At 39.7% G+C, this 19,842-nt stretch overlaps 1 protein-coding gene across 2 annotated transcripts in view; it reads left to right on the top strand.

The window, feature by feature from the left end:
* The first annotated feature begins 1,822 nt into the window (after positions 1-1,822).
* clasrp (CLK4-associating serine/arginine rich protein) overlaps positions 1,823-19,842 on the top strand; it is a 37,903-nt gene continuing 19,883 nt past the window's right edge. For both annotated transcript variants that reach the window (XR_009816625.1, XM_061973048.1), the window contains exons 1-8: positions 1,823-1,950; positions 7,881-8,020; positions 8,255-8,352; positions 13,289-13,390; positions 13,624-13,703; positions 13,791-13,875; positions 13,939-14,075; positions 14,196-14,292. Coding sequence is in view for 1 of the 2 variants with exons in the window: in XM_061973048.1 (XP_061829032.1) it covers positions 7,922-8,020; positions 8,255-8,352; positions 13,289-13,390; positions 13,624-13,703; positions 13,791-13,875; positions 13,939-14,075; positions 14,196-14,292 (698 nt within the window). In the remaining variant the exon portion in view is untranslated. The remainder of the gene's footprint in view (positions 1,951-7,880; positions 8,021-8,254; positions 8,353-13,288; positions 13,391-13,623; positions 13,704-13,790; positions 13,876-13,938; positions 14,076-14,195; positions 14,293-19,842) is intronic.

Below are 19,842 nucleotides of genomic sequence, written 5' to 3'. Positions count from 1 at the left end.
TGTTTTTTGTGACCAACAAGTATGTGCTCCAATCACTCTATCACAAGAACATAAGAGTTGTAGAAAGTATTGGAAAGTGAAACTGAAGACAGCCATGACATTATGTTCTTTACAAGGGTATGTAAACTTTTGATCACATCTGTATTATCCATTATATTAATATAATATTTACACATATCGCACATTGTTACTTTACATACAGTCGGCTTTGGGCCCTTGGCCGAATTTCTTTTAGCCCAATACGGCCCCCAAGTCAAAACGTAAGAACATCCCTGCTGTAAACAATAATGAATAAATAAAAATGCTAGTTGTAGAACTTTCCAGAAAAAACAATCCACACAAGGCAGTATTAAAAGAGCAGTAGTTCTCACCCCCCAACCCATGATCAGCCATTCTTGGCATATGCCCTGATAACATGTGCCCGGTACCACTGCTTTTAGGATTGATCTTGTTTAATTGGAAGTTGGCTCACCCCCAGTCCATAATAGTGTGAGGGTCCAGTCCATAGTGGATCTAACATAATAGAGTCCAGTCCATAGTGGATCTAACATAATAGTGTGAGAGTCCAGTCCATAGTGGATCTATCATAATAATGTGCGAGTCCAGTCCATAGTGGATCTAACATAATAGTGTGAGAGTCCAGTCCATAGTGGATCTAACATAACAGTGAGAGTCCAGTCCATAGTGGATCTATCATAATAGTGTGAGAGTCCAGTCCATGGTGGATCTAACATAATAGTGTGAGAGTCCAGTCCATAGTGGATCTAACATAATAGAGTCCAGTCCATAGTGGATCTAACATAATAGTGTGAGAGTCCAGTCCATAGTGGATCTATCATAATAATGTGCGAGTCCAGTCCATAGTGGATCTAACATAATAGTGTGAGAGTCCAGTCCATAGTGGATCTAACATAACAGTGAGAGTCCAGTCCATAGTGGATCTATCATAATAGTGTGAGAGTCCAGTCCATGGTGGATCTAACATAATAGTGAGAGTCCAGTCCATAGTGGATCTATCATAATAGTGTGAGAGTCCGGTCCATAGTGGATCTAACATAATAGTGTGAGAGTCCAGTCCATAGTGGATCTAACATAATAGTGTGCGAGTCCAGTCCATAGTGGATCTAACATAATAGTGTGAGAGTCCAGTCCATAGTGGATCTGACATAATAGTGTGAGAGTCCAGTCCATAGTGGATCTAACATAATAGTGTGAGAGTCCAGTCCATAGTGGATCTAACATAATAGTGTGAGAGTCCAGTCCATAGTGGATCTAACATAATAGTGTGCGAGTCCAGTCCATAGTGGATCTAACATAATAGTGTGAGAGTCCAGTCCATAGTGGATCTAACATAGTAGTGTGAGAGTCCAGTCCATAGTGGATCTAACATAATAGTGTAAGAGTCCAGTCCACAGTGGATCTAACATAATAGTGAGAGTCCAGTCCATAGTGGATCTAACATAATAGTGAGAGTCCAGTCCATAGTGGGGCCAGCAGGAGATCATCTTGAGTGGAGACAGGTCAGCAGCACAGAGACGTCCCCAACTGATGCACAGATGAGTGGTCCACCCTGGGTCCCGACTTTGAACATCCCCCTAATTCTGAGGTCTCAAGGTTGGCAAGTATGGTGAGGTTTGGATTTTAAGGGAAAAGGTGTGAAGAATTTACTGACTTTAAAATTGTACTGTTTCGACTTGCACTCTTTTCTGTCCATTTGAAAATGTCAATAAAAAAAAAAGAGTTGGATTAAAAGAGCAGTAGTTCCACTCCAGGCCAACGGGGGGCGTGTTACTACCTTTTAGTTCCACTCCAGGCCAACAGGGGGCGTGTTAACTACCCGCCGCCCTTGTACGAAGAAGAAAAGCAGCGCTGAAGAAGAAGGCGTGTACAGCAGCCTTTTGGCTCATCTCGTAACAAACCCAGTTTGTGTGATAGTTGGCAGTAAAACAGGTGAGCCGCTCAATCCCACACGACATGAAACATGCTTCATTTTGCACTTCTAAAGCAGACAATAGTTCGCTCGTTAGTTTTTAGGGCAGTTAGCATTACCCTGGCTAAACTCGGCTAAGCTCGTCTAGTTTAGGCCCGACGACTGCACGCGCTGTCGTGATTTTGCTGCGACCGCTATTAAAAAAACCATAACATTTTTGCATGCTTTTGTGGTGTCTTTATTCTATTCATATCAGTACGTGCTAATAATAAAAAAAAAAGAATGACGAAAGCGTGGTAGTCAATACAGACAAGCGCTCTAGTTCTAGTGGGTTAGCTGCTAATATCTACTGTCTTATTCAAAATATAGATGCTAAAGAGACTTGTATATTTTTTCTAAATAGTGGTCATTCGCTAATATTTACCATTATTTAGACTGTTGGACACATTAAGCCAACCACTCTATTAAAAGTCAGCCTTACATAGTCCTAAACAGTAAGCGAGGCATCATATAAATAAGCCTACTTGCCAACTTTGAGACCTCAGAATTAGGGAGATATTCAAAAGGCCCGCTGGGGCGGGCGATTTATATATATATATATATATATATATATATAAACCAAACCCATCACTGATGGTTTGGTTTGCATTTCCTTTGGAAATCGAGGTCCCAGAGTCTGGAGGAAGACAGGAGAGGCACAGGATCCACGTTGCCTGAAGTCTAGTGTAAAGTTTCCACCATCAGTGATGGTTTGGGGTGCCATGTCATCTGCTGGTGTCGGTCCACTCTGTTTCCTGAGATCCAGGGTCAACGCAGCCGTCTACCAGCAAGTTTTAGAGCACTTCATGCTTCCTGCTGCTGACCTGCTCTATGGAGATGGAGATTTCAAGTTCCAACAGGACTTGGCGCCTGCACACAGCGCAAAATCTACCCGTGCCTGGTTTACGGACCATGGTATTTCTGTTCTAAATTGGCCCGCCAACTCCCCTGACCTTAGCCCCATAGAAAATCTGTGGGGTATTGTGAAAAGGAAGATGCAGAATGCCAGACCCAAAAACGCAGAAGAGTTGAAGGCCACTATCAGAGCAACCTGGGCTCTCATAACACCTGAGCAGTGCCAGAAACTCATCGACTCCATGCCACGCCGCATTAACGCAGTAATTGAGGCAAAAGGAGCTCCAACCAAGTATTGAGTATTGTACATGCTCATATTTTTCATTTTCATACTTTTCAGTTGGCCAACATTTCTAAAAATCCCTTTTTTGTATTAGCCTTAAGTAATATTCTAATTTTGTGACACACGGAATTTTGGATTTTCATTTGTTGCCACTTCAAATCATCAAAATTAAATGAAATAAACATTTGAATGCATCAGTCTGTGTGCAATGAATAAATATAATGTACAAGTTACACCTTTTGAATGCAATTACTGAAATAAATCAAGTATTTCAAAATATTCTAATTTACTGGCTTTTACCTGTGTGTATATATATATATCAGGGCTGCAACAACTACCGGTAATCGATTGAGATCGATTATAAAAATAGTTGGCGATTAATTTAGTCATCGATTCGTTGGATCTATGCCATGCGCATGCGCAGAGGCTAATTTTTTTTTTATTTTTTTTTTTTACCTTTATTTATAAACTGCAACATTTACAAACAGCTGAGAAGCGATAATAAAAATAATAGGGGTGCAATGGTACGTGTATTTGTATCGAACCGATTCGGTACGGGGGTTTCGTTTCGGTGCGGAAGTGTACCGAACGAGTTTCCACACGGACATATTAAGTAGCGTACTGCACGCTGTGTAAACAATACTCAAAATGCCAGACATTTGAGGCATCTAAGAAACTCCGCCCTGACAGCCCCGCAAAAGAGGACATGTCCGGTGAAAAGAGGACGTATGGTCAGTCTATCCTAGCCCGTTAGCTTCTAGCATGCTAGCAAAAGAGGACTAGCAGCGATCGGTTTCACTGGACGTGAAACCGATCGCTGCTAGGCTAGGTCCTGACCATACGTCCTCTTTTCACCGGACATGTCCTCTTTTGCGGGGCTGTCGGGCGGTGTTTCTTAAATGCCTAAAATGTCTGGCATTTTGAGTTAGGGTTGTGTGTATTTTCAATGTACGTTCAGGGTTAAGAAGGTTAAAAACACAACAAATTGTGCGCGCAGCAGCATTCGTGAGGGAGGGGGAGAGACAGAGAGAGCGAGAGAGTTATGATAAACGTGATAAAAGCGTCGCCAGGCTTTACTTTTTATCCATAGATTTATCAGATTTAATTTTTTATTATCTATAGCAGGGGTGTCAAAAGTGTGCATTTTTGTAACATTTTCCTTGTTTTATTTGGCAAGTTGAAAGAACATGGCGCCAGTATGCTGTTTTTTTTCCAATAAAAACTGGAAAGGATAGAAATGTAGTTTGTCTCTTTTATCCGATTATTAATCGATTAATCGAAGTAATAATCGACGGATTAATCGATTATCAAATTAACCGTTAGTTGCAGCCCTAATATATATATATATATATATATATATATATATATATATATATATATATATATATAAAATTACAGCTATATATATATAGCTGTAATTCACTGAAATTCAAGTATTTATTTTCCATCCATCCATTTTCTACCGCTTGTCCCTTTGGGGTCGCGGGGAGTGCTGGAGCCTATCTCAGCTGCATTTTATTATGTGTGTATATATATATATATATATATATATACCAGGGCTGTGAATCTTTGAGTGTCCCACGATTCGATTCAATATCGATTCTTGGGGTCACAGTTAGATTCAAAATCGATTTTTTTTTTTCAATTCAACACGATTCTCGATTCAAAAACGATTTTTTTCCCCGATTCAAAACGATTCTCTATTCATTCAATACATAGGATTTCAGCAGGATCTACCCCAGTCTGCTGACATGCAAGCAGAGTAGTAGATTTTTGTAAAAAGCTTTTATAATTGTAAAGGACAATGTTTTATCAACTGATTGCAATTATGTAAATTTGTTTTAACTATTAAATGAACCAAGAATATGACTTCTTCTTTGTGAAAATATTGGTCACAGTGTGTTGTCAAGTTTATGAGATGCGATGCAAGTGTAAGCCACTGTGACACTATTGTTTTTTTTATTGTTTTTTTTTATAAATGTCTAATGATAATGTCAATGATAGCTTTTTAATCACTGCTATGTTGAAATTGTAACTAATATTGATACTGTTGTTGATAATACTCATTTTTGTTTCACTACATTTGGTTTGTTCTGTGTCGTGTTTGTGTGTCCTCTCAATTGCTCTGTTTATTGCTGTGTTGCTGGGTCGGGTTTGGTTTTGGAATTGGATTGCATTGTTATGGTATTGCTGTGTATTGTTTTGTTAGATTGATTAATTAAAAATAAGGAAAATAAAACAAATGTTAAAAAAAAAATATAAAATCGATTTAAAAAAAAAAGAGAATCGATTCTGAATCGTGAGAATCGCGATTTGAATCGATTTGTTCCCACACTCCTAATACATACATAAAATAAGGAGGATAGGGATGATGTTCCTTAAGAAATTATCGATGTCGATGCCATTAGTGAATCCTCTTATCGAACCGATTCCTTATCAAATATCTTATGGAATCCAGATAGGTTGTTGTGTGTGCACTGAGTTCCAAAAGCCATAGATGTTATGTGACTGGGCCGGCACGCTGTTTTTATGGAGGAAAAGCGGACGTGACTGAGGACAGCATGCGGACATGACTGAGCCTCATTCACGTTCGCATGCTGTCCTCAGTAAATAATAAATAAATAAATAAATACCTACTGAATTACAAGATATAAATGAACAAAACATTATGTTGTGGATTTTTTAATGTTAGTTGCAAATACCAACATTTTGCTAATGTTCTGGCAAAGCAAGCGTATTCCCTTAGTTTGGGTTAAAATAAAATAAGTAGCCATTTTCATTTGGTAAAAGTAGATCTCAGAAGAAAAAAAGGTTGGAGATCTCTGGCCTATGTGATGCGTATTTATTTGATGGGGTTGGAGCTTTTCACACAGATTGCCAATGTAGTGGTGGGAGCGTGGCTAGGTCAATATTATGTAATTTAACTTTCATAATTGATGATGATGCATATATTTGCAATGAGGTGGCGACTTGTCAAGGGTGTACCCCGCCTTCCCCCCATGTGCAGCTGAGATAAGCTCCAGCACCCCCCGTGACCCCAAAAGGGACAAGTGGTAGAAAATGGATGGATGGATGGCATATATTTTCTTTAAAAAGGCAAAAAAAATGTATACATATATTTATTACAAATATGTGGCATTAGTACTAACTTAATTATTTTCTTTAAAAAAAATTGCTGTGTTTATTTGAATTAGGACAGTAGATATTAATCAATGTGTCAGCAAGAAAACCGCTTCAACATAAAAATGCTGGAATTAGTATCAAAGTTAAATTGCATCCATTGCCCGAAGGCAGGTGGAGAAACACAACAGTTGTTGCTGCTTATTGTGCAATATAACATGCATGTTCAGTACTCACTGAATGTTGGAATTTAGTTTGCCAAAATATGTAAACAGTTCTTTAATTAACTCTAAAGGCCTTAGTGGCCACATGCGTGGACAGCACCTTTTAGCTCTTATTTCCAAAATTGTGTACACTGCTGAATCAGGGTCTTATGGCCGCTTATGTGGACACTTATACTGCCATCTGGTGGTGTCAGAAGAGTATAACATACAATAGAATTTGGGGGGAAAAAGTGTAAAAATAAAAATTAGCATGATACCATATGATACACAAACATGAAGTACATGTTTGTGTGCTTATGGACTAAGTACATCATATCAAAAAATAATTGTTAGTTTTTATTCTAATTAGGGTCCAAAAAGCCTAAATAGCAAAGAGAAATAAAAAAAGCATGTAAACAAACAGCTTGGGCTTTAAGAGGTTAAATTAGTGATGGAAAAAAAAGAACTTAATTTTCTACAATTAAATCACTTTATAACCAAGCACACAAAGGAAAGTACATCAACATACACATGAAGTGCACATACATGCAATAATCACATTAAATAATCATTTGGTTTGGTAAAAAACAAAAGTAATATAATTATACAGGATAAAGGTTGGATCTAATGCCGCTAGCTTAATGCTAACGTGCAATGGGACCAGCTCATTGACATGCAATTGAAAATTAGCAGAACAAACTTGTCCATCCATCCATTTTCTATTCTACTTATCCTCATTAGGGTAGCAGGGGTAAGCTGGAGCCTATCCCAGCTGACTTTGGCCGAGGGGCGGGAAACACCATCGACTGGTCGCCAGCCAATTGCAGGGCACATATAGACAAACAATTATTTACACTCCCATTCATACCAATGGATAATTTTAAGTATCCAATTAACCTATAACGTGCATATTTTTGGAATGTGGAAGCTGGAGTACCCGAAGGAAACCCACGCACGCACAGGGAGAACATGCAAACTCCACAGGGATGTCCAAACGGAGATTCGAAGACGCACACGGCATAAAGTTAGGCCTTACTCTCGGTAGTGATGTCGTAATTAGGGTAGTTGTTACAGGCTTGAACAAGAAAAATATTTTAAAATACTTTTCTCCTAAACTTATTTATTCTGCACACTTTTGCCGAGTTTCAACAGAGAGAAAAACGTGCTTGACCATGCACGTTTTTCAAAATAAAGTAAAGAGGAATATTTGTATGATATTTGAGTTGTTTTTCAAGCCATTTATGGCCAATAGTGTGTAAATTATAGACTGCATATATCAATACATGCAATATACTACCTACATTTGTGAAAAACACTCATTATTAAGGTGTGCCGGCGCACCGCGATCAGTTAAATGTAGTGGAAACGCTGGTATTTATTTTACTGCATGTAAGAACTGTGTTCCTGGAACCTCTCATTTACCTTTCTTTTCCACTTTGCTTCGTTGAAGCAACCGTGCCCCGCCGCGCCCCCACCCCCAGCGGAGCCGTCATGTGGCAGGAGGCCCGCAAACACGAGCGCAAGCTCCGTGGCATGATGGTTGACTACAAGCGGCGAGGGGAGCGTCGCCGAGAGTACTACGAGAAGATAGTAAGAGACTTTGTCACTTAGTGACTCTTGCATAATAGTAAATCTTGGTTTTCTGACTTGTCAAGCTCGATCTTCTGGCCTTTAGAGGGATTCTTGTTGTTCTATTGCAGCCACTTAGTTTTTCTTCTGAAGTGCTTTAGAGTTACTCTGACACATTTTAGCTTTGGAAGTATTGGCAGTAAAGTTCAAGGTGGAGCAAAACGTCTTACATTAATTTTTATTTTGTCTCCTTAGAAAAAAGATCCAGCCCAGTTCCTTCAGGTTCATGGACGAGCCTATAAGATTCACCTAGATCCTGCTGTGGCGCTAGCTGCAGAGTCTCCTATCAACATGTGAGGGACACACACATTAAAGTGATTTTTGGGATTTGAATACCGTATTTCTTTGGACCTCAGGGCGCACCGGATTAAAAGGCGCTCTGCCGATGAGTGGGTCTATTCGGGTCTATTTTCGTAAAAAAGGCGCACTGGATTAGGGCTGGGGGAATGGCCTTTTATTAATATCTCAATATTTGTAGGCCATGTCACGATACACGATATATATCTGGATATTTTGCCTTAGCCTTGAATGAGCACTTGATGCATATAATCACAGCAGTATGATGATTCTATGTGTCTATATTAAAACAGTCTTGTTCATACTGCTTTAATATATGCTAATTTTAAACTTTCATGCACAGAGGGAAATCACAACTAAGTCAATTTACCAAAAGTGTATTTATTAAACAGTTAAGCAGTGGCACAAACATTCATGTCATTTCCAAAACAAAGTGCAAGATTGTCACACATTTTAAAACAAGCTATTAGTGCACATTTGTGCATGATGTCACTAAGATGACTTATCAAAACAACACTAAATTAAATTAAAGTGCACTTTTTGTACAGAACGCCACTACAATAGTTTAAAACAAATAAAATGAACTTTTGTGCATGATGTCACACAAGATATTTCAATAACTGTCAAATAAAAATTAGCTGCATAATAGGAAATCAAATAGTGTATGTCCTTCACTATGTGGTAGGTTCCTGCGGACGTTATCTCCTTCTGTTGTTGACTATTTTTTTCTTACGGTGTTGATGTAAAAATGGTTGCTTGGGCATTTTGTGGGTGTGGCACCGAACGGAGATGTTGACATGCGGAGTTTCAAGCACTCTGCATTCTCTAGCGGGTGCCTTTTCAAATGATGCTACAAATTAGCAGTGCTGCTACTTTTTGTAGCAACGCTTTTGTCGCATACTTGACATATTACGGTTGTCTGTTCAACATCTTCCCGCTTGAAGCCAAACCACCACCAGACGATGGACTCCCTGCTGTTTTTCTTGAGAATTAATTCTTCCTTCATTTTTTACCAGATTCGCACCTTCTCTCTCTCGTATTACCACTCGCACCACTCCGCTAGCACTACAGCTAACTTTACCCATGCCGCTACCTCTCTGCTCCGCGAGGGCGTATGACGTTGCACCTATGACAGTATGTGACGTATGTAAGAAGGTGCGCTTGTTTTATGTCTGTGAGGAGAGACAAGAAAGAGTGATAAAAGCCTGTAGTGTAATGCCCACAGCTAAAAGCAACTGCGTGAGAACGTATACTCCAATATCACCATATACGGTAGTCATTTTCTATATCGCACAGAGACAAACCCGCGATATATCGAGTATATTCCATATATCGCCCAGCCCTACACTGATTATAAGGCGCATTTAAGGGGTCATATTCAGATTTTATTGTAAATTTATAACACAATCTTGTGGTCCACATAACACGTAATGGTGGTTCTTTGGTCAAAATGTTGCATAGATGTTTTACACATCATCTTCAAGTCGCTTTCTGAGCATCTCTTCGAGAGATGTCCCGATCCAGGCTTTTGCACTTCCGATCCGATACCGATGTTGTTTTTGCACTTCCGATCCGATACCGATACTGGCCTATCCGAGCATGTATTAAAGTTTAAAGTTATTTAGCCTACTTAGTTGTCAGAATCATGTTGAAAAGGGTTTTAGTACTCTTGATAACAACTAGCCAGCTGAATTAGGGGAGTTTGAATAATACACAATGGTTGGTAACAAGAAACTGACCTGTTTATTCAAGGATAAACACAAAATAGACAAAATTATACATGACAAACAGAAATGGCATCATTGAACTAGGGCTGGGCGATATGGCCTTTTTTAAATATCGCAATATTTTAAGGCCAAATTGCGATACACGATATATATGTCGATATTTTGCCTTAGCCTTGAATGAACACTTGATGCATATAATCACAGCAGTATGATGATTCTATGTGTCTACATTAAAACATTCTTCTTCATACTGCATTAATATATGCTACTTTTAAACTTTCATGCAGAGAAGGAAATCACAACTAAAAAAATCACTATTTTTTTCATACAGTGTTGATCTGGAAATGTTTGCCTCGGCATTTTGATGGTGTGGGCGTGTGGCACCGAATGGAGATTAGCGTCTCGACAGACGTTACAATATTTGAACAATGATGACGAAAATTGTTTTCTCTGTCTGTCGAAAATTGTTATGCGCTTATTTTTTTATTTGATTTTGTCCGTGGCATAGATTTGCCGTGCGCAGAAGACGCTTGAGTAGTGCGCAATTGCACAAGCGCGCACCTTAGAGGGAATGTTGCTCGCACGGCTGCGCTAGCATCACAGCTAACGTTAGCCATGCTGCTACCTCTCTGCTGGGAGAGGACGTATACGTATGTGACGTATGACGTGACAGTATGTGACGTATGACGTGACACTATGTGACGTGTGTAAGGGGGAGTGAGAAGGGCCTGTCGTGTAATGCCAGCAGCTAAAAGCAACTGCGTGAGAATGACCTGTGGATGTGTTGAAGGTGTGCTGGAAAATGCGGAACGGAAATTTGGGAGCAGCAGAAAAGTGGAATGTATTATTTAAATTTGTGCGTTGGAAAACACGGACCAGAGATTTTTTTTTAAACTGGACCTGGATCGGCATTTTCCCATGCCTTGCCGATACGCATTTTTTGTCAAATATCGGCGGCCGATCAGATCCAAATATCGGATCGGGACATCCCTAGTCTCTTCAGGATGCGCCGTTTTGTGGGCGGTTTTATTTACGTGACTCACCTTCTGCAGCGTCTTCTCCCCGTCATCTTTGTTGTAGCGGTGTAGCGTGCAAGGACGGGGGTGGAAGAAGTGTCAAAAGATGGAGCTAACTGTTTTAATGACATTCAGACTTTACTTCAATCAATAACGGAGCAGCATCTCCTCATCCGGAAACAACAACACACAAATGTGTCCCGTGAAAAACAGTCTGACCGGAAAACTAATGCCTAAAGTTCTGTGGGTGAATAATGTAAACTCACTACAGTTTTTAGTGCTTTGATAGCTAGTTTACTGACAGATATAAGTTTGAACTTTACACTACTTTATATTAGAAATGGCAACAGTGGAAGATGAATGCCAAATAAGAAGGTAGAGAAAAAGAAGCGTATGAGTACGGTGTCGGCACAGACTACAATGGCGGACGCCCTCCAATTTCAGTACTTATGCAGATCCCAAATACACATCAGCAGGTACCAGGAGGTAAGAAAAGTTGCTTTTGCATAATATTGCGAAACAAAACGCCAGATAATGTCTGCTAATAGGTGCCATTTTGCGGTCCTTATACTCACACCATAATAATACTCATGTTTAATGCGCCGACAATCCATCAAGCGGTGCGGCTTCATAGCTTACCAAAGTCCTACTAAAAACATTTTGACAGATTTTTTAGCGCCGTGTGTAATGTTCTATATTCTCATTGGAACATTTAAAGTTTTGGTGTTGTTTACTGGCGTCATCTTGCAGTTTACACGTATCTCTTATGTGTGACTGCCATCTACTGGTAACACTTATCATTACACCATGCACCAAATAAAATAGCTTTGAGGTTGGTAAGCACAACCAGAATTATGCCGTACATTAGGCGCACCATAAGGCCCACTGTCCATTTTTGAGAAAATGAAAGGATTTTAAGAGCGCCTTATAGTCCGAAAAATACGGTAATTCTGTAAAATAAATTTTTACTTCACCTCCATTGGAAGTCCCATTCAGCGAAGTGGTTCCACGGTAATCAGATTTCAATCAATATTTTTGTTAAGCATATTATGTTATACGGTGCTTTTTTAACATGAGGTTGTGTAGTTTTACTGTTCTATCTATTGTTAAAAGCCAAAATAAACATAAATAGGGGATTTAAGTTTTAACAGGCTGTTCGATAAAGTGCCCATTCTGAAGTCAGCTCAATCATAAATAAAAGAAGAAATATACTTAAACATTGACTGTTTATGTTACGGAAAAGGGTGGAGTGCCATTTCCGGGTTGGGGTGTAGATACTGCCCCAAGTGGAGGAGTTCAAGTACCTCGGAGTCTTGTTCACGAGTGGGGGAAGAGTGGATGGTGAGATCGACAGGCGGATCGGTGCGGCGTCTTCAGTAATGCAGACGCTGTATCAATCCGTTGTGGTGAAGAAGGAGCTGAGCCGGAAGGCAAAGCTCTCAATTTACCGGTCGATCTACGTTCCCATCCTCACCTATGGTCATGAGCCTTGGGTTATGACCGAAAGGACAAGATCACGGGTACAAGCTGCCGAAATGAGCTTCCTCCGCCGGGTGGTGGGGCTCTCCCTTAGAGATAGGGTGAGAAGCTCTGTCATCCGGGGGGAGCTCAAAGTAAAGCCGCTGATCCTCCACATCGAGAGGAGCCAGATGAGGTGGTTCGGGCATCTGGTCAGGATGCCACCCGAACGCCTCCCTAGGGAGGTGTTTAGGGCACGTCCGACCGGTAGGAGGCCACGGGGAAGACCCAGGACACGTTGGGAAGACTATGTCTCCTGGCTGGTCTGGGAACGCCTCGGGATCCCCCGGGAGGAGCTGGACGAAGTGGCTGGGGAGAGGGAAGTCTGGGCTGCCCTGCTTAGGCTGCTGCCCCCGCGATCCGACCTCAGATAAGCAGAAGAGGATGGATGGATGTTTACGTTACAAATCCAAAAGCGCATCATTGTGTAACGACAGCCTTTTCGCTTAAAAGTAGGTCTGTGGGTTCTGATACGCGTCTGATCTTTGTCCTGCTAGGCCAGGAAAGCACACTGAGTCTTGCTTGCTTGCTTGCAATTTAAAGCATAACATTTTTTTGAGAGACAGCTCATATCTCCAAACACTCTTAAGTTGAGGTATGACTATATTTAAGAAATCTGACTTATTTAGTGCATGGTAATGTACTGACTGTCTCATTTGTCTCCTCTAAAGGATGCCCTGGCAAGGAGATGCCAACAACATGATTGACAGGTTTGACGTGAGGGCTCACCTGGACTACATCCCCACCTACACGCCTGTGGTGCTCAGCTCCATGTAAGTCTGCCACAGTAGTCATGTGTTTTCTTGTTCCTCAGCTATTAAAATATATTTTCTGTTTGTTTCAAACAACATTTGAATCACATTTGCTTACGCTGACATGAATAGTTCCACTAAATTTAAAAAACAACTATTATCGCCTTGATAATGAAAGTAGTATGTATTGAACATACATATGTAAGTTAGTGTCATGACGAAGCGACGCCAAAGTGAAAATGTATTGTCCCCAGAACTCCAGATCTAGAAATGGAGGAGAGGAGGTGCAATTATGAGCGCTACAGAGGCCTGGTGCAGAACGACTTTGCCAACAGTTAGTACGGTAGTAATACATGGTCTTAAATGTTCAGCACATTAATCTAACGGTTTGAATATATATATGGCTGTTTTCCTTCTGCAGTCTCCGAGGAGCAGTGTTTGTACCAGATCTATGTGGATGAGCTTTATGGTGGCCTGCAGAAGCCAAATGAGGACGAGAAGAAAAAGTATGCCAGTTAAAGTTTAATAAGTTTTCCGACCCCAATTAAGCCGTTTTGCTCTTTCTGCAGGCTGGCTGAGAAAAAGGTTGCCATCGGATACACGTACGAGGACAGCACCGTAACAGAACCTGACCCGGCATCTGACAAAGACGAGGACAATTCAGAGAACAGCGAGTCTGAAGAGGATGAGGTTATCCCAGATATCGGTGAGTAAATGCCATCTACATGCATTCTGTACTATTTTACTACGGACAGTATACATATACAGTATCATAAACAATTGGAGGAATGAAGAAAGTCATGTTTGTGTTTGCCTGCATTTGTAGACGTCGAGGTTGACATTGACGAACTGAACCAGGAGCAGGAAACGGAACTCAACAAAACGGCCACTCCCTACGGAATGGTCCAAGGAGACTTTGTCAGGTAGAGTTTGTTCAATAACATCAACATGACATGTCAAATATATATACTTTTGGAAAATGACGAGAGGACATTTGAGTTAAAGAACTGATGTACCATATTTTTCGGAGTATAAGTCGCACCGGAGTATTAGTCGCACCTGCTGAAAATGCATAATAAAGAAGGAAAAAAACATATATAAGTCGCACTGGAGCCCGGCCAAATTATGAAAAAAACTGCGACTTATAGTCCGAAAATACGGTACTTAAAATGTAATCGATTATAAAGCATGAGTATGATTAATAAAATCCATCCATTTTCTGCTGCTTGTCCCTCATCAGCAGTGTTGGGTTAGTTACTGCAAACCAGTAACTAGTTACAGTTACTAGTTACTTTATTTCAAAAGTAACACAGTTACTAACTCAGTTACTTACACCAAAAAGTAATGCGTTACTGTGAAAAGTAACTATTTAGTTATTTTTTTCTTCTTTTTTTAAAGCTCCCATTAATGCCCTTTTAGCCTTCATTTCAGTACTGTTATTGCAGTGGAGAATAATACAATCTGTTGATCAACTTGACATGCATTTGCATCACTGAACTCTGCTAAGCAATGTGGTCTACATACAACACACAAAGATATGTTTCAAAGGGCCAATTTATTTCGGGCCAGAACAAATTGACACAACTATTTTAAATAGCTGCAACATAACATACATAAGTAACAAACAGCATAATAGCAACATAGCTGTAAACCAAGGAAGTACTTTAACTTTAACTTTACATACACAAAGCCTAACCAGGCGTTTTTTCTCTCAAGGAATTCTGAAATAAAATCATGTCTGAAGCCCGAACACTCTTCGCATTTCCCCAGTTTTAGTTTAGAGATAAAGAAAGATTGGCCTGGCCCACCAGGATCCCTCTTTATGTTTGTGAACTTTATAGTCTATACATTTAGAGTCATGTGATAATCAAACACTCTAGAAGTCTAGAATAAAAGAGTATATAAGAGAATTGACAGAGTGTGTTTACCTTCAGTGCTGAATGATGAGCAGAGGCAGAGTTTGGAGTGTCTTAAGCTTGCTTTCCATGTTTATGTACTCACTGTCCACTGTGTCCAGGAGCTTGGAAAATGTTTTTGTGCCATTTGCTGTTTGACGCCGGTATCGTGCTAATTAGCTGCCTGAAAACGGGTGACTCCACTGTATAAATAGCCTGCATGTCTTCTAGCACATACGCTGCAATGGCTCTATCAATGTTGTCCTTGCTAGCAGTGCCTTGTTAAAATCCAGCCGCTGTTGCTTAGGAGGTGAAGTGTCTCTCTTTACTAGCTTCGTCAAAGCATGTTGCTTTTGTTGCTGTTTCAGCAGATTTGAATTTACACAACTTAATTTAACTAAAATGTTCTTTTCTTTGTGCTTAACAAAAGAAAAGTAGTGATATTATCTAGGCTGACCATATTCTGAAATCCCAAAAAGAGGACACATACAGGTAAAAGCCAGTAAATTAGAATATTTTGAAAAACTTGATTTATTTCAGTAATTGCATTCAAAATGTGTAACTTGTACATTATATTTATTCATTGCACACAGACTGATGCATTCAAATGTTTATTTCATTTAATTTTGATGATTTGAAGTGGCAACAAATGAAAATCCAAAATTCCGTGTGTCACAAAATTAGAATATTACTTAAGGCTAATACAAAAAAGGGATTTTTAGAAATGTTGGCCAACTGAAAAGTATGAAAATGAAAAATATGAGCATGTACAATACTCAATACTTGGTTGGAGCTCCTTTTGCCTCAATTACTGCGTTAATGCGGCGTGGCATGGAGTCGATGAGTTTCTGGCACTGCTCAGGTGTTATGAGAGCCCAGGTTGCTCTGATAGTGGCCTTCAACTCTTCTGCGTTTTTGGGTCTGGCATTCTGCATCTTCCTTTTCACAATACCCCACAGATTTTCTATGGGGCTAAGGTCAGGGGAGTTGGCGGGCCAATTTAGAACAGAAATACCATGGTCCGTAAACCAGGCACGGGTAGATTTTGCGCTGTGTGCAGGCGCCAAGTCCTGTTGGAACTTGAAATCTCCATCTCCATAGAGCAGGTCAGCAGCAGGAAGCATGAAGTGCTCTAAAACTTGCTGGTAGACGGCTGCGTTGACCCTGGATCTCAGGAAACAGAGTGGACCGACACCAGCAGATGGCATTGCACCCCAAACCATCACCCAACCATGCAAATTTTGCATTTCCTTTGGAAATCGAGGTCCCAGCGTCTGGAGGAAGACAGGAGAGGCACATGATCCACGTTGCCTGAAGTCTAGTGTAAAGTTTCCACCATCAGTGATGGTTTGGGGTGCCATGTCATCTGCTGGTGTCGGTCCACTCTGTTTCCTGAGATCCAGGGTCAACGCAGCCGTCTACCAGCAAGTTTTAGAGCACTTCATGCTTCCTGCTGCTGACCTGCTCTATGGAGATGGAGATTTCAAGTTCCAACAGGACTTGGCGCCTGCACACAGCGCAAAATCTACCCGTGCCTGGTTTACGGACCATGGTATTTCTGTTCTAAATTGGCCCGCCAACTCCCCTGACCTTAGCCCCATAGAAAATCTGTGGGGTATTGTGAAAAGGAAGATGCAGAATGCCAGACCCAAAAACGCAGAAGAGTTGAAGGCCACTATCAGAGCAACCTGGGCTCTCATAACACCTGAGCAGTGCCAGAAACTCATCGACTCCATGCCACGCCGCATTAACGCAGTAATTGAGGCAAAAGGAGCTCCAACCAAGTATTGAGTATTGTACATGCTCATATTTTTCATTTTCATACTTTTCAGTTGGCCAACATTTCTAAAAATCCCTTTTTTGTATTAGCCTTAAGTAATATTCTAATTTTGTTACACACGGAATTTTGGATTTGCATTTGTTGCCACTTCAAATCATCAAAATTAAATGAAATAAACATTTGAATGCATCAGTCTGTGTGCAATGAATAAATATAATGTACAAGTTACACCTTTTGAATGCAATTACTGAAATAAATCAAGTTTTTCAAAATATTCTAATTTACTGGCTTTTACCTGTATATGCGTGCCAAGGCGGGCAGCTCACCAAGGCCGGGACTAGGTGAAAATTTGCCAGTGATACTCGAACTTGCTTTATAAATAATATATTTATTTAAATACAGCATTTTTTCTCCTCTGTTGACAGCAGTGTTGGCGCTATGAATTTTCAAAATGGGGTCCCAGGGACCCATCAAGTCATAAAAATGGGGTCCCACAGTACATTTTTGGGGTCCCACTTTTTTGTAAGCGTTTTGAAAAAAAAAGAAATGTATTATCCTGTTATATCTCACATTCTATATTGTGTTTTGGAAAAAGGTTGTCATAAATGTTACTTAATTCATTAAGAAAACAAATTTGTATGCATATGTAAATGTATTCAGTTCTAAACATTCATTCACTTTCTTCTTTCCTTCATTGATCTGAACTTTGTTGTTTCTATGTTTTTATTTAATAAGTTGTAGGTGTATTTATTTCAGTATAAAAGTGTAAAAAGGGTTTTGCTTCGGTCATGAAATGATGATAATGGTGTGCCAGGGCATACATACATTTTATATTTAACGCTTAAATCTCTGGAGTCTTCGTCAACTTCAGATCTATCCCTCATTTAAAAATGTTTTAGTTTTCTTATGTTGTTTATTTGTTTGTTTGTTTTCCACTCTTTTTTGTCAAACAAAACTTTGTTTTTAATGGCAAACACACAAAATAGGCAAAATCTTCCACCAAAAATATTTTTCAAAGTGGAATATTTGATGTGAAGTAATCGGAACCTTGGATAGGTCAATAATTCATAATAACACTACACTTTTGTTATGTTTTTGTTTATTTTAATAGTATTTTTAGAATGTGCAGTGGGCCTTTAAAACATTAGCTGTGGTCCGTAAATGGCCTCCAGGGCACACTTTTGACACCCCTGCCTTAGATAATAAAAAATTAAATCTGATAAATCTATCGATATAAAGCTGAGCCTGGTGACGCATGCGTGTTTATCATAACTCTCTCGCTCTCTCTGTCTCCGCCCCTCCCTCATGAATGCTGCTGCGCGTACACCTCTCCCCTCCTCCCTCCCCACACCCAGACACACACACACAGCGTGCCTCTTCCCTGTGACACAAGAGATTCAGAAGGACGACAACGCAGCGCTGCCATTAAACACACTCAGATCGTCTGTTTCTAGCCGATACTACATAAAAAATAACGCATCATGTCGTAATGGTAACTGAGTTACTGAATATAAAAAATAACGCTAGTTACCGCTGAAACTAACGGCGTTACAGTAACGCGTTACTTTGTATCGCGTTTGTCCCAACACTGCTCATCAGACACAAAAAAACACAATAACCGAGTAATGAATTGCCTTGAAAAATGCTGTTTCATCCAAAATGCTCACCTTTTCTTAGAAAATATTTTTTAATGGCTTACGATTAATTGCAGTTTCTTCTTAGTTAACTCAAAATTAATTGCGATGAATCGCAGATTTGCTTTTTCGTCATTAAAAAGTGTACCCTAAACAGATAATTTTCAGGTTTTATTTCGATGACTGGAAAATTAGTTTGCTTCAATTAAATGTTTTTTTTTTTTTAAACGTTATGCTTTTTTAAACCGCTCAACACAAAAAGGACATTAAACATGCTTTTAATAGCAATACAAAATTACCTGCAGTGCGTTGCTGTCTTGCCAGATTTTGTATTTTGTAGGAATACAGAATTTGTATTCCTGCTTTAGAAGTACTACATTCCGAGGAGAATAGGTACACCATGTTTAGCTACCAATTTCGCACAATAATAACACATAATGTGGATTGTTACGATCATGGTTTGACTGTGAAAGATGTTTGGTCATGTAAAATGTAATATTTCTACCTGAAGAAATGCCTCTGATATTCTCTACATTACATGTTGTACAAGTTAATGGTGTCCATATCTGTCTGCACCTTCTCTCGTAATAAACTGTAATATTCAGCCTGCTAAACATTCCTTAATTAAGGACTATCAATCAGAACAGGTTATAAAATAATATACATTTTATTACAATTTGCCATAAAATTTCCTATTTCTATTCCTCAATTGATTTACCAGCAGTTATTTAGATAGACATATCACATTACCTTACAAAAAAGGTGTTTTGACAGCATGAAAGTTTCCGATAAAAAGTGACTCTGGACTTTCAGCCCACAGACTTTACTTTGTGCTGAGTTTTTATGCCATTGTACTAAAACAGTTACAGTAGCAAGCTACATTTTATGTTAATAATGCGTTAAATTAATCTAAAGACGGAAGTGAAGCTCGGCAGCGGGCTGTTTCTCCAATGTGACGTCTCACAGCGATTGTGGATGAAAAAAAATACGTTTTTGTCTTGTTGGGAGAACAACTTGTCATGTACCATGTATTTCCATAATGTACTCTTCAATTTGTTGATTTCTAAATGCTATTTTCCTGCTCGTTGCTCATCAGTTAATAATGAACGCAGCCACATTTTCCCACTCTCCGGAATGGCCCGAAGGTCCAAAAGGAGTCAGGAC

This window comes from Nerophis lumbriciformis, linkage group LG17 (genome assembly GCF_033978685.3).
Source record: "Nerophis lumbriciformis linkage group LG17, RoL_Nlum_v2.1, whole genome shotgun sequence".
NCBI classification, from domain to species: domain Eukaryota; kingdom Metazoa; phylum Chordata; class Actinopteri; order Syngnathiformes; family Syngnathidae; genus Nerophis; species Nerophis lumbriciformis.
The sequence above is the reverse complement of the archived record's forward strand: the minus strand, read 5'-3'. Positions and strand labels throughout refer to the sequence as shown.